General features: G+C 42.7%; 1 protein-coding gene across 5 annotated transcripts in view; it reads left to right on the forward strand.

The window, feature by feature from the left end:
• MACF1 (microtubule actin crosslinking factor 1) overlaps positions 1–20270 on the forward strand; it is a 343697-nt gene that overhangs the window by 184271 nt on the left and 139156 nt on the right. For all 5 annotated transcript variants that reach the window (XM_069586902.1, XM_069586911.1, XM_069586919.1 and 2 more), the window contains 14 exons: positions 518–794; positions 1966–2094; positions 2782–2859; positions 3434–3595; positions 4663–4767; positions 5371–5466; positions 6554–6679; positions 9162–9314; positions 11997–12151; positions 12542–12668; positions 13076–13259; positions 13701–13870; positions 18969–19147; positions 19828–19966. In XM_069586902.1, the coding sequence (XP_069443003.1) occupies positions 518–794; positions 1966–2094; positions 2782–2859; positions 3434–3595; positions 4663–4767; positions 5371–5466; positions 6554–6679; positions 9162–9314; positions 11997–12151; positions 12542–12668; positions 13076–13259; positions 13701–13870; positions 18969–19147; positions 19828–19966 (2080 nt within the window). The remainder of the gene's footprint in view (positions 1–517; positions 795–1965; positions 2095–2781; positions 2860–3433; positions 3596–4662; positions 4768–5370; positions 5467–6553; positions 6680–9161; positions 9315–11996; positions 12152–12541; positions 12669–13075; positions 13260–13700; positions 13871–18968; positions 19148–19827; positions 19967–20270) is intronic.

Below are 20270 nucleotides of genomic sequence, written 5' to 3' on the forward strand. Positions count from 1 at the left end.
TAGGCCCTGCCCACTAAGTACCTGAAGGATTCCCTAATCTTTGTGCATGGCATCTTATAACATTCCCACATATTTCAGAGGGGCCTGCAGCACTGTGGTGCTACATCTGCTTTAGAACTGCTGGAGCGATTCAATGTAAATTTTCATAGAGGAGGAACCCAACACATATGGAGGGGGTGAGGATCTATGTACACACCTGAGACTGAGAGCTACATCTTTTGACCCCTTAGTTCATGGTTTATTCTGTTGTATCATCCAGGAGTTGTAGACACTGGTTCTGATTTGCTTCCCTCCAGTTAACTCTGTAACTTGGCACTTGCCTCAAAGATGACTTTGCACCATGAAGATGCACATAACACCACCTTGCATTCACAGGACACTGTTTCTTTTTAAAAACAGTTTCCCTAAGATGATCTCATCTTTATTTTTACCTCATCCTTGTCAAATGTATAGGGAAATTTTTATCTTAAAAAGCACATTATTAATTTAATGTCTTCTTTCTCTTCTTCCATTTCAGGGTCATGCGTCTGCAGGATGAGCTGGTCACGTTGCGTCTAGAGTGCACGAACTTGTACCGGAAGGGCCACTTCACGTCCCTTGCATTGGTTCCACCCTCTACTTTAACCACTACTCATCTGAAGGCAGAACCCTTGACCAAAGGAACCCATTCTTCTTCTACCTCCTGGTTCCGAAAGCCCATGACTCGGGCCGAACTTGTGTCTATCTCCTCCTCTGAAGATGAAGGAAATCTTCGATTTGTGTATGAACTACTGTCTTGGGTAGAAGAAATGCAGGTGGGTATACATTCCAAATGCTTATGCAGCACACTGGTTCCTTGAACTCAGCAATTGTCTAAGAGTGTCAGGTTGCTCTGTGTCTCTTGTATAGATTACCTTAATTATCGCTGCTGCCTAGCTCCTAAGCCCCCTTCTCTATTAAATTTTGAAATAAGATCAGTTCAAATCATCAAATCCCATCTTAAATGGATGAAAGTGAAAGTGAAGTCACTCAGTCGTGTCCGACTCTTTGCGACCCACGGACTGTAGCCTCCAGGCTCCTCTGTCCATGGGATTTTCCAGGCAAGAATACTGGAGTGGGTTGCCATTTCCTTCTCCAGGGGATCTTCCCAGGGATCGAACCTGGGTCTCCTGCGTTGTAGGCAGACACTTTATTTACTGTCTGAGCCACTCGGGAAGGCTTAAATGCGGAGGCTTTTCTAATTTGAAGCCCTTCATGGAGCTCTTCCCTTCAGCTGACTGTGCTCTCCGTGGGAGCTGGTGAGAGAAGTTGCTGAGTCTGTAAACCCTGGTTATCTTTTCTCAAATTCCCTCATTGCAGAGGAGCTGCTGCTTCACTGTTGTGTTTGTATCAGCTCTGAAGTGTAAGCAAGACACAGTTCTAAGGGGCAGTATTCACATGTATTCCAGGGTAACGGTTCAAGTTCAGCATCGTCCTCTTACCCTCTAACCCTTTTGTTTTCTATGAAATTCTTCCCATCTTCTGATGACAGGTTCCCCCTGTACCAACAAATAAAGACAAGCTCTTTTACAATTACCTTCCATTTGCCAATAGTTGATGACATGAATGGAGCTTAGTATTTGTGGATATTTATTTCTTATCTCCATTCTGATTGTGAAATGAAGAGACTCCGTAAAGGGAAATGCCTAAACTGTAAAGTTAAGCCTTTCAGCCTATGGGGACACCTTTCTTGTTGGTAAATTCAGGGATGTATTCCCATCATGCAGCAGCAGAAGGCTGCTGTTGCTGCTTTTAGGGATGGGGTTTATCCTCCAGCTCCTTGAGGGTACGTCATAACGTACTTGCCTGTAAGAGGCCAAGAGGGAGATGGTTTAGATGTCCTTTTTGCCGGTCCCCTCTCCACAGCCACGTTGTCCAAACTGATGCTGACAGTTTTCATCTTCTGCCAACTTAGCAATAAATTATATTCATTTTTTTTTTCCCCAGATGAAACTGGAGCGAGCAGAGTGGGGCAATGACCTGCCTAGTGTGGAGCTGCAGCTGGAGACACAGCAGCACATCCATGCCAGCGTGGAAGAACTGGGCTCAAGTGTCAAAGAGGCCAGGCTATATGAGGTGGGCAGCATTCAGAATCCGCTATGGGCAGCTGGGGTGGCTGTGCGATGGAGCAGTGTACAGGGTAGCGGTCCCTGTACATGAAACTCGACCACAAACCCCTTCTGCACACGAAGTATCATCTCTTGCTTTTTTGACATAACTTTGTGGGAAAGGTGTTTTTTACAAATCCCTTTTTACTGAAAAGAACAGTGACACTAAGCTAAGGTCAAAATTAGTAAGTAGCGAATGCAGTTTCCAAACTCGGGCCCTTGGATCCAAAAATTTATGCTCCTTCCACTGCCCATCTACGTGCAGTAGAGAGCTGGTAAGCAAAACCGTTTCCTCGATCTCTCCTCTCCCTCACTCTTCTGTGTTCTCCCATTTTAAATTCCAAATCTCCTCTTCCACAAAGCACCTGACTAGTTTGAGGAGTCAGCAGGCATAGTTTTGCTTAGAAACCCCCCAGAATCGCTAGAAGCAGAAGACCATGAGGTCTGTGAGGCGTCTTCCTCTGCTAGGCTGCCCACACTCAGTGCTGCTCTGAGCTGTCAAATTTCAGCCAGAGATGCCCCGTCCAAACTGCTGACTCTCAGAGTGACTAATCTCTGTCAGTGTGCAGACGTAATATTTATATACTTGAAAGCATACCATAGATATAGTTTACTTTTTCTCTAATATATTTTTATCTCATTCTTTTCTTATCAGGGAAAAATGTCCCAAAATTTCCATACCAGTTATGTTGAAACTCTTGGAAAGCTGGAGACACAATATTGTAAATTGAAGGTGAGTTTTGACTAACTCTGTTTTGTTCTGTTCATGGAGCGTATGGTTCCCTAATTCAGAAGGCTCTTGGTTTGGGCCCGTTTTGGTTTTCTATTTACTAGGTTATATTGTTTCCTGTGCAGTTGTTCATATGTATCATAACGTTTTTCTCAGTTTTCTTCCTGGGTTAGAAGCCACTGCCCCAGAAAGTTTGAAGTAGAGCTTATCATAGTTATTATGCTTCACCAAATCAGTGGCCATCAAAACTCAAAGTTTGAGATTGACAGGACAGGGACCCCTCTTCTGTTTGTTCTTCATTCTTATATTCAAGACTGTGCAGAGTAGGACCGGCCCAGGATCATTCTTTATCCACGAAGTCCCACACAGGCCTGGCATGTTCTCACTTCCAGCTAGGATTGACACGGGAGTCCTATACCAAACTTGTACTAAATTTAAAACTGAGGAGAAACACACAGAGATTTAAAAAGCAAAGCTAAGTTCATTTCCTCAGCTATTCTTTGCTTTGATGTCAAATGTGCTATATTCTACAGATGAAAGGCTGACAGTCTAACCTTGTAATCCTTTCTTTGTCTAGGAAACTTCTAGCTTCCGGATGAGGCACCTTCAGAGCCTGCATAAATTTGTCTCAAGAGCTACAGCTGAGTTGATCTGGTTGAATGAGAAGGAGGAGGAGGAACTAGCATATGACTGGAGTGACAACAATCCCAATATCTCAGCCAAGAAAAATTACTTCTCTGTGAGTCTAGCACAACAGACCTGTCATATTTGGTAACAGCAGCGGAAGAAGCCAGAGGAGCTGGTCGGAGAGCCTGGGTTTTGGGATTTGCACTTTGCTAGGTAGAATAGGGACCCTGCTTAATATATCTGTTCCTGTGAGAAAGTGTATATGGAGAGAGGGGAAATCAAGCTCTAGAATGAATTTATTTGGAATGTAGTTAGAAAGGCAGTGTCTTGGGTGATGAGCGCAGCAGTCTGCAAATTGAATCATTTTAGAAGCAATTTAACTTTGTGGTCAAGGTTATAGACTTTGGAATGAGATAGACCTTAAGTGAAATTCTTATTCCTCTACTTGTTAGCTCCGTGACCTTGGTAAGTCATCTACTCTCCTTGGACCTCTGTAAAATGGGATAATAGTGACCTTTCAAAGGGTTGTGTAAAAGGCTAAGTAACATTTAGAGAGCAAATATAGTACAAGGCTTAATATTGTTTAACTGAAGTGTATTCTTGACTTCTTATAAATTCTGAATTCTCTGAAGTATGATTATTCTCAAGTAAAGGAGAAACAATACTGTAATAGAGTAAATAATCTGTAAGAACGAAACTTAGGCTATGATAGAGACATAGGGAAAGTGCTCAGAGAGCATCAGGGAGAAAAGGTCAAATCTGATAGCAAGGATCAGTACCCAGCAGCACAGAAGAGCTGGCCTCTAGACTGGGGCCTAAAGTGTTAACAGAACCTAGAGCCGGCCAGCCAGCTGTGTGGGTCAGGCACTGTGTCAGTGGGCACTGACGTGAGCCCTCCCCTCCAGCCTCGTTCCCTCCTTTCTTGCCTCCAGCCTCTCCTGTGTTCCCCTGCTTACTCACATCTGGCTCAGGTCCCGTATCTGCTGTGATTCATTCTCCAGTGATTCCAGCATTTTTGCTCTTCCCTGAAATCCTCTGGCACATACTGTTCATGCCTCTCATTTTGGCACTAACCCTGGGTTGCAGGCTCCTGTAAAGCAGGGTAGGGAACACAGCCCTTTCCTTATTTCTACTCCTTCTTAATCGCACCTATTGAATAAAGCTGAATTCAATTTTCAGGAGCTGACAATGGAACTAGAGGAGAAACAGGACGTGTTTCGGTCTCTACAAGATACAGCCGAGCTACTGTCCCTTGAGAACCACCCCGCCAAGCAGACCGTGGAGGTGCGTGTGACTTGAGGGTGTGAGGGTCAAGTGCACAGAGGTTGCAATTATACAAGTGTTCACATCAAAGACTTAGCTCTGCTGAGGGGCCTGGAGGACGCATCAAGGATCATGCAGCTTAGGTCTTCTCCCTTGGCACCCCAGCCCCCTAAAGACCGCAGAGATCTGTGATCTGACGAGGACACTGTGAGAAGCCCCAGAAGCGATGTCAACTCCTGACTTCATGGGGAAAGTGACTTGAACCATATTTTTTCACAGAACTGTCTAGACATCCTGCCTCTTGGGTGTGGTGCCTGTGGCCAGGGAAGAGGCAACGGAGGCAGCAGAGGGATTGACTTAGGCCTGGGGTTTGCTGCCCCCATCATTTAGTTGCAACTGAGTATAGAAGAGGCCTTTTCTGTGTAACCTCTTTTAACAAAACCATGTTGGATAAAAGACGGGCCTCTCTTTTGTGGGGAGCTTTGAGCTGATGCCAGCCAAGTATCTCATGTATCCTCTGTGGGCCTCTGGCACTAGCGGAAGTGTAGCTGGACGAGTGCATCACACATATGTGGCAGGCCTGTTAAACCCCTGCCCTTCTGTCCGTGCGCCTGGTCATTGCAGGCTTACAGCGCCGCTGTCCAGTCCCAGTTGCAGTGGATGAAGCAGCTGTGCTTATGTGTCGAGCAGCACCTGAAAGAGAATACTGCTTATTTTCAGGTACCTGGGCTGTGTGTGTGTGTGTGTGTACACGTGCGTGTGCACACGAGCATCAGAAAGGATGGCTCTGTTTTCATCAGAGGGGATACCTTTTTTCATTCAGGCAAGAGACTGTAAGTGTGATTGCCTGTGCTGGCGTGTGCCTGCAAGCATGCACACGGGATGGATGAGGTTAAAAACACATCTGTGTCAGTGAACCTTTACTGCACAAACCACGACCCCGAAAGTTAGTTGCTTAGAGCAACGACCATTAGTCAGCTCGAGAGACTCTGGTTTGGTGGTTTGGGCTAGGATCAGCAGAAGATTTTTTCTCATCTTGCCTGGGTGACGTGCTGGTTGGTCCCGAATTGTGTCACTTCCATGTCAGACAGTAGACTGGGGTGACAAGTCAGTATGCAAGTCTCTAGCATCCGGTAGACTGTCCTACTGGATCCTTTAAAAAAATTTTTTCTGCCTGTTTTTGATTTTCCTGGAGGCTCAAGTGGCACATGACAGTTAATAAAATGACTTCAGAGGTAGAGGGTAGCAGGAAAACAAAAAGTCCACTGGAGTGGGAAAGAGTAGCAGTGTTCCACAAGTAGCCAGAGAAAGCATGTCCTGGTGCACAAGTTCTTTTTTCTGCTGTGGCATGTATTAATGTGCCATTGGCTAAAGCAAGCCCAGCTTGGGGAGGGCTTTGCTGGGGGATAAAAATAGATCCACCTCCTGATGGAAGGGGCTGTAAAATATCAGAACCTTTTGGATTTTTGCTGCTTAATTAAATAAGCTTCCTGATCATTTTGTAATCATTTCAGTAAGCTGAAACACATGATCCCTCAACCTCTAGGCTTTTCATGAAATAGACCTGACAGTCAAGTGCTGTCACTAGCCAGCACACAGGAGAAAGAGCAGTGGTTTCCGAAGGGTGACGCGGATTATCTGTTGTATTGGGTTCAGTGGGCTTTGTGGCAGCCAGCCCTGCTGTTTCCCTGGCGTGGCCTTTGTGATCCAGGACTGTCTAATCAGCCGGCACAGTGGGGTTGTTCTTTCTCCATCTTGGTATCATGATGCACTGAGCACCAGGTGGCCTTCCCTCTTATCCCCGCAGTTCTTCAGTGATGCTCGAGACCTGGAGTCATTCTTGAGGAACCTCCAAGATTCCATCAAACGGAAGTATTCCTGCGACCACAGCACCAGCTTATCCCGCCTGGAGGACCTGCTGCAGGACTCCATGGTGGGTGTTGCATCAGTGGGATGCCTGCTTCTGGGAAGCAGAGTAAACCTGTCAGCTGCTGCTGTTCATATCCTTGAAAGCGCCAGGGCTGCGGATCATTGCTGTAAAGTTTGGCTCACATTCGTTTGGAGTTTAATCAATGTGGTTCTTTTTCTCTTTTCTTAAAGAAGGTGCTAATAAGAGTCTTTAGGGTATGCTCTTGAAGTAAGGGCCTGGCCATGTGCCCCGAGCCACATGGTGTTCATCACTGTTTCTTTGCATTGTTCCTTGTTTTAATTCAGTAGTTGGAGCCACAGATGGGGTGTAGAGCGTGAAAAATAGGGTTGATGGGATTAGCTGACACCAAATTCTTTTTCACTCTCTTGTGCAAAGAGAAGTAAAATACCAATGAACTAGACCTGAGCCAATTTTTTCCTGCTTTGCAAATTTTCTTTTGGTAACAATGAGATATTTGAAACATTAATATCTTATTTAGATGTAATACAGTATCTATCCAGTTTATTTGTGTAGCAGTATTAACTTTTTAAAAATAGTTTTGCATGCAGGATTTAATCCAAGTCAAGTTTATGTTATCCAATGAACTATTCCTTCAGTGGTGTCGGTAGTAAAAGTCAGCAGCAGACTACTTACTAAGCATATATTATATAGTTAACAAGATGGGGCTCAAACTACATCTCAACTTAAGATGGAAATATATATTTAATAGGGAAATTACTTTTCCTTTGTGAGAAGCCAAGGGGAGTCTCACATTTCAGTAACGAGTTATAAGTAAGAGAACCATTATTACCCCAAATAGTGTCCTTTTCTTCTTCTTTTTTTTTTTTTGCGTGGGTGAGACTTGGGAATTTTTGAACATTAATTGATTAAAAAAAAATGCTTTCAGGTATTGTAAAGCTATGAATGAATTTAGGCTCAGTGGTTTCACCTGAGCAAAGAATTTGTGAACTGAATTAATTTGGAATGAAGGGTAAAGACCTGACTTTTCCGATGTCTCTAGAATGTCTCTCAGAGGCACATCAAGCATGAAGGAGGAATATAATAATCCTTGGCTATTATCTCCTCCCTCCCACAGAGTACCTTCCTGTCGTAGGGTAACTCCTCTGCAGGTGTTGTCCTATCTCCTCTTCTCGAGGGTCGCTGCTCTGCTCCCTCCTCTCCAGGTCAGGGGCATCGAGTTGGCGGCGTCATCGGGGCATGGAGTCACCTGGGTCTGCTCCGCTGCTTGTCCGTCAGGTTCGGGAGCATCTGTCATGGCTTCTGGTTCTTTTCAGACCTTGTACCACGCTGAGCACTTGGTCTCTGGAGCTTGAGATGTTTGGCTATGGGTTAGTCAGAAATTGACATCTTTATTGCAAGGAAACTGAAATGGGTAGACCAGCTCTCAAGAATGGAACAATGTGGCTGTCTCCCTGACATATTCCATTCCTCTCTCTTAACTAATAAGTTAAAGTTGTATTTCTTCCAATCATGCTCCCGGGGACAGGCACAGGTAGTTTGTTTAAGCATTTCTTTTTCTCTACTTGCATATTCTTAATTCTTTAATGGCATTTCCTAACATTATTAACTCTTTACTCTCATCACATCTACTTCCATCCCGAGAAAGCCCTCTTCTGGGGACTTTTTAATAAGTCAAAATGATCTCGAAACATCCTGGTTAATGGATAAAAGTTGTCTTTTACTCTCTAATGGAATTGGTAGTAGATTGCTACCAATTTTGTTGATAAGAAGTTCATTAGTTTTTAAGAAAATTGGGTTTGCAGAGACTTGAGAGTTTCAATTTTGCATGAGATCTCTTTCAAATCAATCAAATTTATATAAATATAGCACAGCAAGATTCCAAAAGGTAAACCCTAAATTGTTTATCACAATATCTTCACCAACAACTTTGATTTATAGGTTGTTGGTTGAAGAGCTAAGATCTTTCTCTAGAAAGTTTGATTCAATCTAAGAAAGGAAAATATTTCTAATAGAGCTTAGGAGATAACATTATTTAAAAAAGAAAAAAATTAAAAGAGCATAACTCTAACTTCTCCTAAGCAGAGAGGCAAGAGCTGGCTTCTGTCAGTGAGAAACTGAATAATAATAATAATAACAACCACAACCTAGTTATTATCATTGTTTTTAACTTCCATGTTCTCTGAACCTTATTTGGCAAAATCCTTTGTTAGCTGTATTTGGCAGCTAGAAATTCTTATTTTGTTTTATTTATTTATTATTTGCTTTTGCATGTGGCTTTATGGTTCATTGAAAACTGCACAGGGAGAAAGCTGCAAAATTTGAGTATAAATGCACTTGGTAGCAGACAGAAGCATCCCCTCCTGTCTTCTTTATCCCTGTGTTTTTCTAAGATGGCTCCACCAAGGATCCCTACTTAACCGAGAAGTGACGTTCTCAGAGGGAGTGGAGCACTCAGTTTTCTTTGTTGACTCAGTCTCCCGAGGAGCAACATTAATGTCTCTTTGGTTTTCTTCTCATTTTGTAGGATGAAAAGGAGCAGCTTATACAATCCAAGAGTTCCGTTGCCAGTCTTGTTGGGAGATCAAAATCCATTGTTCAGCTAAAGCCACGCAGTCCTGACCACACGCTGAAGAGCACCATTTCTGTGAAGGCCATCTGTGACTACAGGCAGATTGAGGTGAGGAGATGGGGAGGGTACCTCCTGCTCCAAAGGGAGATAAGGGGCAAGAGAAGCCTTCAGTTAGGGTTATGATAGTAAGGAAAGGTCAAATGATAAGAGTTCTGTTGTTAGAACTTCAGTTCAGTTCAGCTCAGTTGCTCAGTTGTGTCCAACTCTTTGCGACCCCATGAATCTCGGCACGCCAGGCCTCCCTGTCCATCACCAACTCCCGGAGTTCACTCAAACTCATGTCCATTGAGTCGGTGATGCCATCCAGCCATCTCATCCTCTGTCGTCCCCTTTTCCTCCTGCCCCCAATCCCTCCCAGCATCAGAGTCTTTTCCAATGAGTCAACTCTTTGCATGAGGTGGCCAAAGTACTGGAGTTTCAGCTTTAGCATCATTCCTTCCAAAGAACACCCAGGGCTGATCTCCTTTAGAATGGACTGGTTGGATCTCCTTGCAGTCCAAGGGACTCTCAAGAGTCTTTTCCAACACCACAGTTCAAAAGCATCAATTCTTCTGCACTCAGCTTTCTTCACAGTCCAACTCTCACACCCATGCATAACCACTGGAAAAACCATAGCCTTGACTAGATGGACCTTTGTTGGCAAAGTAATGTCTCTGCTTTTCAATATGCTATCTAGTTTGATCATAACTTTTCTTCCAAGGAGTATGTGTCTTTTAATTTCATGGCTGTAGTCACCATCTACACAAAAAATAAAGTCTGACACTGTTTCCACTGTTTCCCCATCTATTTCCCATGAAGTGATGGGTCCAGATGCCATGATCTTCGTTTTCTGAATGTTGAGCTTTAAGCCAACTTTTTCACTCTCCTCTTTCACTTTCATCAAGAGGCTCTTTAGTTCCTCTTCACTTTCTGCCATAAGGGTGGCGTCATCTGCATATCTGAGGTTATTGATAGTTCTCCTGGCAATCTTGATTCTAGCTTGTGCTTCTTCCAGCCCAGCGTTTCTCATGATGTCCTCTGCATATAGTTAAATAAGCAGGGTGACAATATACAGCCTTGACGTACTCCTTTTCCTATTTGGAACCAGTCTGTTGTTCCATGTCCAGTTCTAACTGTTGCTTCCTGACCTGCATACAGGTTTCTCAAGAACTTAAACGTGCTCAAATCTATCATTAAAAACGTAAGCCTCAACTCTACAATCTTGACCTGCTCCCTGCCTCAGTAACTGACATCATTATCTACCCAGTTGCCTAAGAGTGGCTAGAAATGGGGCTTTTTAACATCCTAGAGAGATCCATGACTCCTCTCCTCTTTCCCTACAGCTGCTACCAAGTCAGCATTTGTAAAGAAACACCCCTCATTGTACTTCCCAGGTGGTGCAGTGGTAAAGAACCAGCCTTCCAGTGCAGGAGACGTGGGTTCAATCCCTGGGTCCAGAAGATCCCCTGGAGTAGGAAATGGCAACCCACTCCAGTATTCTTGCCTGGAAAATCCCATGGACAGAGGAGCCTGGTGGCTATAGTCCATGAGATCACAAAAAGTCAGACACAACTTGAGCACACACATACATACACACACACAAATATCCCTGAAGTATTCTTTCTATCCCTGCTGCTTCTACCTAAATCAGACCCACTTGGATTATTGCATCAGCCTCCCATTCAGTGTATTCTTTATCCTACCACCAGCATGATCTTAAAAAAAAAAAAACAAAAAAACTCTCCCCTGCCTAAGTCCTACAACAATTCTCCATTTGTTCTTATTTATTTTATTTTTTAAGATATTTTTTCCCCACATGGGCCACTTTTAAAGTCTTTATTGAATTTGTTGCAGTATTTTTTCTGTTTCATGTTTTGGTTTTTTGGCTACAAGGCACGTGGCATCTTAGCTCCAATCCTGACCAGGGATTGAACCTGCACTCCCTGCGTTGGAAGACAAAGTCTTAACCACTGGAGCACCAGGGAAGTTGCCCCATTTCTTTTCAGAAAGTCTGAATTCCTTAATGTGGCTTCAGGGTCTTGAATAATCTCTTTACCCCTCTAACAAAGACCCGGTCTTTCGCCTTCCATGCATTCCCTGGTAAACTGAGTTTGGCACACAGTTTTGTAACCAAGTAGCACATCAGAATATGCGGGACATGTATCTCTAGTGGCCTAGCGTACTTCCAAGCACACAGTAGGCTCAGTAAATATGTGTTATACCAAAGAACGAATGACCTCTTCCTGTGCTTTTCCTTATCTCAATATTTCTGTCCGTAAATTAGACAGAAACTAATAATACTGGTTACCTGTCTCCCAAGAGAAAGAGCTGATGATTTCAAATGCTTAAACATTTCAGGGATTTGACTGGGGTGACAGGAAGGGAGGATGTGGAAGTATCACAAAAGCAAAGTTGTATTATATCCCTTTAATTTTTACCATGTTCATTGGGGATACAGAGATTGCTCTTGGAGCTCTGACAGTCTCCATATAACTGTCATATCTGAGTTACTCGACATGTAACAGGCATTTAATAAACACTTGCTTCATTTATTTCTTTCATGTTGCAACCATCCCTGGGTTGTATATTTATACACATTATCTTTTTGTCAAAATCAGAAACTTTCCCTAGGTGATAAAGATCTCCAAAATGATTTTTCCTTAAGGATTTCATAGCCTTGGGATCAGGCACCAGGTAATAATAGGTTGTTTGTTTATCCATTAGAAATAACTTATAAATTTGTCTTTTCAGATAACTATTTGCAAGAATGATGAGTGTGTATTGGAAGATAACTCACAGAGGACCAAGTGGAAAGTGATCAGCCCCACAGGGAACGAGGCAATGGTGCCGTCAGTCTGCTTCCTCATCCCCCCACCCAATAAGGATGCCATGGAGACGGCCAGCAGGTACTGGCTCAGCTGCCACCCTGTGCTTCCACTTCTGCCCTTTGCGGGTGAACTGATGGAGGGCTGAATCTGTGCTTGCTTTCTAAGAATTGTTGTAATTTTTCAAAAATTTCAGTTGGAGTTATTTTGTCTCTATTTTGTCTGTCATTGCTTTTCCACTCTGACTTCTCATAGTATCAATATATTCAGGTAACATTTATGATATTGCTAAATATGTGCTTGAGAATATCAATTAATTTAGGTTTAAAGATTTCTATGTTGTTAGTATTTCACTTGTTGCCTTTCTCTGCTCAGCTCTGCTGAGACAATCACATTTTTTTCCCTTAGAAGGTCTCTAGGGTGGACCTCAGGCCTTAGAAAAGCTATAGCCAGGTTTTGTGTTGCTTGTAGGGTGGAGCAATCTTATCAGAAGGTGATGGCCCTTTGGCATCAACTACATGTCAACACCAAAAGCCTTATCTCCTGGAACTATCTGAGGAAGGACCTTGACCTTGTAAAGACCTGGAATCTGGAAAAGGTAATTATGGAAGCTTTAACCCAGGCTTATAGCCTATTGGAAAGTTTTATTTTTTTAGCAGGAAGTTTTTTCTATTACTGTGAGACTCCTACTCACCCAATTAGTGGGAAATGAAGTCAGGGATACTGTTTCAGGGTTAGGAGCTTGAGGATCTTAGAAACTAAAACCTTTTGGATAAATGTGCGGAATAGGGGAATGCTGGTGCATTGGCCGTCATTAAGGTTTGCATCTGAGAGGGCACAGAGTGCTTCTGAGATGCTAGTAATGTCCTGCTTCTTGATCCGAATGCTGATTTCATGGACACATTCAATTTGTGAAAAATCGACATGTTTATAAATATGATTTGTGCACTATTTTGTATTACATTTCGATTCCATTGAAATGTCCACTGTTTGTTTTCTCTGCAGCTCCGCTCCTCAGCACCTGGGGAGTACCACCAGGTTATGAAGAATCTGCAGGCCCACTACGAAGACTTTCTGCAGGAGAGTCGTGACTCGGCCCTCTTCTCAGTGGCTGACCGTCTTCACTTGGAAGAGGAGGTGGAGGCGTGTAAAACCCATTTCCAGCACCTCATGAAGTCCATGGAGAATGGTATGTGCCTTGGGAAGAGGGAGGGGAAAGGTGGAAGGAAAGCCCTGAAGGGTGCTGCTCGACCCTTCATAGACACTAGGAAGTATCATCACCACCTTTTTACCACTTGCATTGCTAGAAAAACTTGAGATAGCGAATAACTCACAGAGATGAATTCTCAAAATCAGATCATGGAAGAAATGGCTGTATTTTATTCATTATTGCTAATAAACATATCCCGTTTTCTTGTGGAAATTATGTATTTGGACCTCAAAGATCAGTATATGATGCAGGGAGTTTGGGAACAGGCAGAAGGTTCCCCATATAAGGCTTTGCTTTCATTCATGGAGTATCAGCTCTGCTAGAACCAGTGGTACCCTGTCTAAGGGTGAATCTGTTTTTCCCAGGTTTGCTGATCTCTGTTGTGGTGCTTGATGGTCTTCTGTGCTTGTGCATTCACAGAGGACAAAGAGGAAACTGTGGCCAAGATGTACATTTCAGAGCTGAAGAACATCCGGCTGCGCCTGGAGGAGTGTGAACAGAGGCTAATCCAGCGAATTCAGTCCCCAGCCAGCTCTAGGACTGACAAAGATGCTCGGCAAGACAATGCGTTAAGGATTGCAGAACAAGAGGTAAGCCTTCAGAGCAAGGTGGGTGCTCTAAGACTGCTCAGCAGAGCTGCTGCTTCCTGCTCTGTCCCTTACACGTATGTTATGTTCTGTGACATGGTTACTGTCAGTCATGTGACTCCACAAATAGTACGGAAAGGCTCAGATTCTGCTATGGGCTCTGATGTACGCTTTTCTCTGTGACTTTGAGCAAATTCTTTTTTTTTTATTGAAGATGTTTTTGATGGGGACCTTTTTTTTTTTTCTAAGTCTTTGTTGAATTCTTTACAGTATTGCTTCTGTTTTATGTTTTGGTTTTCTGACCATGATGCATGTGGGATCTTAGCTCCCCAACAAGGGATCCAACCCACACCCCCTGCATTGGAAGGCAAAGGCATAACCCCTGGACTACCAGGGAAGCCCCTGTGCAAATTACTTCTCATCCTTAGTTTCCTTTCTCAGAAAATGGAGATAGTACGACCCTCCATCCATAGAAGAACTATAGATGGAGATGCGTGACATTGTGCAGGAGGCAGTAACCAAGACTATCGCCAAGAAAAATAAATGCAAAAAGGCAAAATGATTGTCTGAGGAGGCCTTACAAGTAGCTGAGAAAAGAAAAGAAGCTAAAGGCAAAGGTACATACCCATTTGAATGCAGAGTTCCAAAGAACAGCAAGGAGAGATAAGAAAGCCTTCCTCAGCAATCAGTGCAAAGAAATAGAGGAAAACAATAGACTGGGAAGAACTAGAGATCTCTTCAAGAAAATTAAGATCCCAAGGGAACATTTCATGCAAAGATGAGCACAATAAAGGACAGAAATGGTATGGACCTAACAGAAGCTGAAGATATTAGGAAGAGGTGGCAAGAATACACAGAAGAACTATACAAAAAATATCTTCATGACCCAGATAATCACAATGATATGATCACTCACCTAGAGCCAGACATCCTGGAATGTGAAGTCAAGTGGGCCTTAGGAAGCATCACTATGAACAAAGCTAGTGGAGGTGATGGAATTCCAGTTGAGCTATTTCACATCCTAAAAGATGATGCTGTGAAAGTGCTGCAGTCAGTATGCCAGCAAATTGGGGAAAACTCAGCAGTTGCCACAGGACTGGAAAAGGTCAGTTTTCATTCCAATCCCAAAGAAAGGCAATGCCAAAGAATGCTCAAACTACCGCACAATTGCACTCATCTCACACGCTAGCACAAGCTTCAATGTACATGAACCATGAACTTCCAGATGTTCGAGATGGATTTAGAAAAGGCAGAGGAACCAGAGATAAAATTGCCAGCATCCATTGAATCGTCAAAAAAGTGAGAGTTCCAGGAAAACATCTACTTTTGCTTTATTGACTACACCAAAGCCTTTGACTGTGTGGATCACAAGAAACTGTGGAAAATTCTGAAAGTGATGGGAATACCAGACCATCTGACCTGCCTCCTGAGAAATCTATAGGCAGAAGAAGCAACACTTAGAACTGGACATAGAACAACACACTGGTTCCAAATTGGGAAAGGAGTATGTCAAGGCTGTGTATTGTCACCCTGCTTAGTTAACTTATATGCAGAGTACATCATGTGAAATGCTGGGCTGGATGAAGCACAAGCTGGAATCAAGATTGCCAGGAGAAATATCAGTAACTTCAGATATGCAGATGATACCACTTTTATGGCAGAAAGCGAAAAAGAACTAAAGAGCCTCTTGATGAAAGTGAAAGAGGAGAGTGAAAAAGTTGGCTTAAAACTCAACATTCAGAAAACTAAGATCATGGCATCTGGTCCCATCCCTTCATGGCAAATAGGTGGGGAAGCAATGGAAACAGTGACTGACTTTATTTTGGGGGGTTCCAAAATCACTGCAGATGGTGACTGCAGCCATGAAATTAAAAGACGCTTACTCCTTAGAGGAAAAATTATGACCAACCTAGACAGCATATTAAAAAGCAGAGACATTACTTTACCAACAAAGGTCTGCCTAGCCAAAACTATGGTTTTTCCAGTAGTCCTGTACGGATGTGAGAGTTGGACTATAAAGAAAACTGAGCGCTGAAGAATTGATGCTTTTGAACTGTGGTGTTGGAGAAGACTTTTGAGAGTCCTTTGGACTGCAAGGAGATCCAACCAGTTCATCCAGAGGAAATCAGTCCTGAACATTCATTGGAAGGACTGATGCTGAAGCTGAAACTCCAATACTTTGGCTACCTGATGCTAAGAACTGACTTATTGGAAAAGACCCTGATTCTGGGAAAGATTGAAGCGTGGAGGAGAAGGGGCCAACAGAGGATAAGATGGTTGGATGGCATCACCAACCCAATGGACATGAGTTTGAGCAGGCTTCGGAAGTTGGTGATGGACTGGGAAGCCTGGTGAGCTACAGTCCATGGGATTGCAAAGAATCGGACACAACTGAGCAACTGAACTGAACTATATGAGTCACAGAAGTTTTGAAAATTAAGTGATACAGTACATGCCATGAGCCTCCTGGAAAAGTAAAATGCTATGGAAATGTAAGGTGATATTCTTGATGTAAAAGCAGCAAATATTAATTGCTTTATTAAGTTTTGGGGGGCTTGCAATGAAAGTAAGCCAAAGGTCCTTGCTTTTGGCTTATAGTGTAGTTAAAGAAGAGCAAAAGGTTAAAGGCACAGTTAGAGATTTCAGTATAAGAGACGTCATAAGAGAATACCCAGTGTACCTCCAGATTTCCAAGCAAACATTGCTGTATGAATATAGAGTGTTACTGGAACATTTCTACTTGGGGTGTGACAAGAGAGCTCTGTGAAGAATATTAGATTTGATCTAGCGTTTTAAAGGAAATGGAAAGGAATGCCTAATGAGGAGGAGAGAGTTTTCTCAACTGTCTCAGTAATTCCTAAGCCTTAAGAGAAGGATGAGAGCCCAGTGTAATTTTCTTTGGTCAAAAAGAATCTGAGGCTGTGTGAGGCATGTCACTGTTCCTTGCTGTTCAGTCTCCGACTCTCTGCAACCCCATGGACTGCAGCATGCCAGGCTTCCCTGCCCTTCACTATCTCCTGGCATTTGCTCAAACTCATGTCCACTGTGTTGATGATGCCATCCAACCATCTCATCTTCTGCTGCCTCCTTCTCCTTTTGCCTTCAGTCTTTCCCAACATTAGGGCCTTTTCCAGTGAGTCAGCTCTTTACATCAGGTGGCCAAGGTATTGGAGCTTCGTTCAACTTCAGTCCTTCCAATGATTATTCAGGGTTGATTTCCTCTAGAATTGATTGGTTTGATCTCCTTGCTATCCAAGGGACTCTCTAGTCTTCTCTAGAACCAAAGTTTGAAAGCATCAATTCTTCGGCTCTCAGCCTTCTTTATGGTCCAACTCTCACATCTGTACATGACTACCAGAAAAGCTTTGACTCTGAATCTGGATCTTTGTCAGCAAACTGATGTTTCTGCTTTTTAATATGATGTCTAGGTTTGTTATAGCTTTTCTTCCAAGGAGCAAGTTCTTTTAATTTCATGACTGCAATCACCGTCCGCAGTGATTTTGAAACCCAAGAAAATAAAATCTGCCACTGTTTCCACTTTTTCCCCATCTGTTTGCCAGGAAGTGATGGGACCAGATACCATGATCTTTGTTTTTTGAATGTTGAGTTTCAAGCCAGCTTTTTCACTCTCCTCTTTCACCCCCATCAAGAGGCCCTTTACTTCCTCTTCACTTTCTGCCATTAGAAAACCACTCTAGTATTCTTGCCTCTAGATCCCCATAAACAGTATGAAAAGAGTCATGTCAAATAAACCTATAATTCTCATATTGAAGTTTGGTTTTGTTTTTTTTTTTACTTTTCTATAGTCATTCAAAATCTATTTGTCCCTGCAAAAGAGAGCATTCAAAGAAATTCAGGTTAATATTGAGCTCTTCTAAAGGACTTTTTTAAAAAAATTATTTTGAAATAGTTTCAGATATATAGAAAAGTATCTATTCTCATGTAGCCTTCACCTGGATTCCAAAAATGTTATCATTTTTCTACATTTGCTTTGTCATTTTCTTCTAATAATAATAATAATCTTTTTTTGGAGAGTAACTTCCAGACATGGTGCTCCTTTACCCCTATATACTTCAAAAAACAAGGATAGTCTCTTACATAACCACGGGACAGTGATTAAAATCAGGAAATGAACACTGATATTGAATATATTACTGTTATCTAAGACCTTAATTGAAATTTCTTTAATTGACCTAATAAATGCCTTTTAACCCACTCCAGTACTCTTGCCTGGAGAATCCCATGGAGGGAGGAGCCTGGTAGGCTACAGTCCATGGGGTCTCAAAGAGTCGGACACGACTGAGCGACAAACTGCTAACTACTACTATGTGGTTTGCAGGACCTTAGTTCCCTGACCAGGGATGCAGTCTGTGCTCCCTGCAGTGGACGTGCAGAATCCTAACCACCAGACCACCAGGGAAGATACCCATAATTGCCCTTTTGGTAGCATCTCCAACTCAACAATTCCTGCTTCCTCTTACTTTTACCAACCCCAACCCTAGAATCAGTGTCTCTCCGAGGAGTCTTGCTTTCTTTAGGTCCCTTTATTTAGGAACCAAGATTGGGTGCTGAGTGTGCTCATTTTTATTGGGCCTCTACTCTAGGCCTGCGCAGCAGGCATACACGTAACCACAAATATTCGTATATATCTCTTTCCATCCTGTTCCAAACCAATACCTCAGGGCTTATTCTAACCTCTCTTTTCTTCCATATTTGTAACTCCCTTCCTCAAGACTGAAAAACCTCCTTTACATTATCCATAATGTAATTTTACTTATTGCTTAATTCTAACATGTACAGATCATGGTTTCAGAACTGCTAACTCATAGTATTACAAAAAGCAAACCTACTATCTAGAGTTTGTAATTCTTTTTGTCTTTGTACTGAAGGTATGTCTGTAGTCAAGTCTGTGTTCAGAATTTATTTGTTTGTGTTCTTTGCCCTGCTCCGCCTTCATCGTGGTTGCCTGGTTTATTCCATCATTCTCCTATATATGACATTTGGTCTGTTTCTGATATTTTGCTATTCTGAACTAGGACTTCTTGCTAACCTCTTGGTTCAGTGCTGTCTCTGTGTTTGTTGTGTGTCTTGTTCCTGATAGCATACTCAAGAGGATCTCCAGCAATTGAGGGCGGACTTGGATGCTGTTTCCATGAAATGCAACAGCTTTCTCCATCAGTCCCCATCTGGTTCCAGTGTCCCAACTCTGCGCTCAGAACTCAATCTGCTGGTGGAGAAAATGGACCATGTGTATGGTCTCTCCACTGTCTATTTAAACAAGTGAGTGAGTGAGAATTTGGGTCAAGAGGGCAATGTTTTCCATTCGGATGGGGAAAAAAAAGTATCTGGAATGTTTCATGAACAATTCAGGGAGATTACAGGTTTTGAAGAGCTTGTACTCATAAAGAGAGACCTTGGCTTTAGTTCTAAATAACATGGAGTGGGTTCATTTGGGCTGCAATGAACAAATGCTGGGAATATAGAAGGGAAGAAGGGGAGTTGATTTGCAGCTTTATGACTATTTTGAATCTCATTTCTGCTTGATTAGATACTTCTTTTTAAAACAGAAAAAGGGACACTAAAGAAAGAGAAATTTTTATCTAAACTGCGTATTAGGCTTTGAGGGTCTTGCCTCAGCCCACACATCCACACCTATGACCTTGAGGAGATCTTGGAGTCTTCATGGTTTTGAGTGGGTTTCTGTCCTCAAGCCTATTTTCTTGTGAGACCCCCACCATATGCACACGTGTGTGTGTGTCCCAGTGTCCCCCAAACTATATTTCAATCGGCTTAAATTGGCAGTACATATACTACGCTTGTTTTTATGAAACCCTGCCATCATTCAGTAATGGTGAAGTTGATTCCGACAGTTACAGTTGGTGGCTCTCTTGGTAGTACTCCAGGCCCATGGCCCAGCTTTTGAAATGCATGTACTGATGGAAGTGACTTTATCCTCACAGGCTGAAGACAATCGATGTTATAGTGCGTGGCATCCAGGATGCTGAACTCTTAGTCAAAGGTTATGAAATCAAGCTGAGTCAAGAAGAAGCAGTACCAGCAGATCTTTCAGCTCTGGAGTCCCATCGATCTACATTACGGGTTGGTTTTTCCTAGTTCCTAGTTTGACTTAACATACTCATTGCTTGGGGTTAGCAGAGAAATGCAGTTTTGGATGGCATGCCACTGATTAAAGTCTGCATTCAAATTAGGCAGAATATTATATTTAATGTCTTTTTATGTAGGTCCAAAGAAGAGAGGATCGAGACATATATCTAACTACAAAAGGGAGATAAAGGACCATGCTTCTCTATTTTTTCCCTTTTCTCCCCAGTAAAGTCATAGTTTAATTGGATACAATCAATGTTAGGCTGTAAGTTTGTAAATCACTTAGCTCTTACCTCCT

This window comes from Ovis canadensis, chromosome 1 (assembly GCF_042477335.2).
Source record: "Ovis canadensis isolate MfBH-ARS-UI-01 breed Bighorn chromosome 1, ARS-UI_OviCan_v2, whole genome shotgun sequence".
Lineage (NCBI taxonomy): Eukaryota > Metazoa > Chordata > Mammalia > Artiodactyla > Bovidae > Ovis > Ovis canadensis.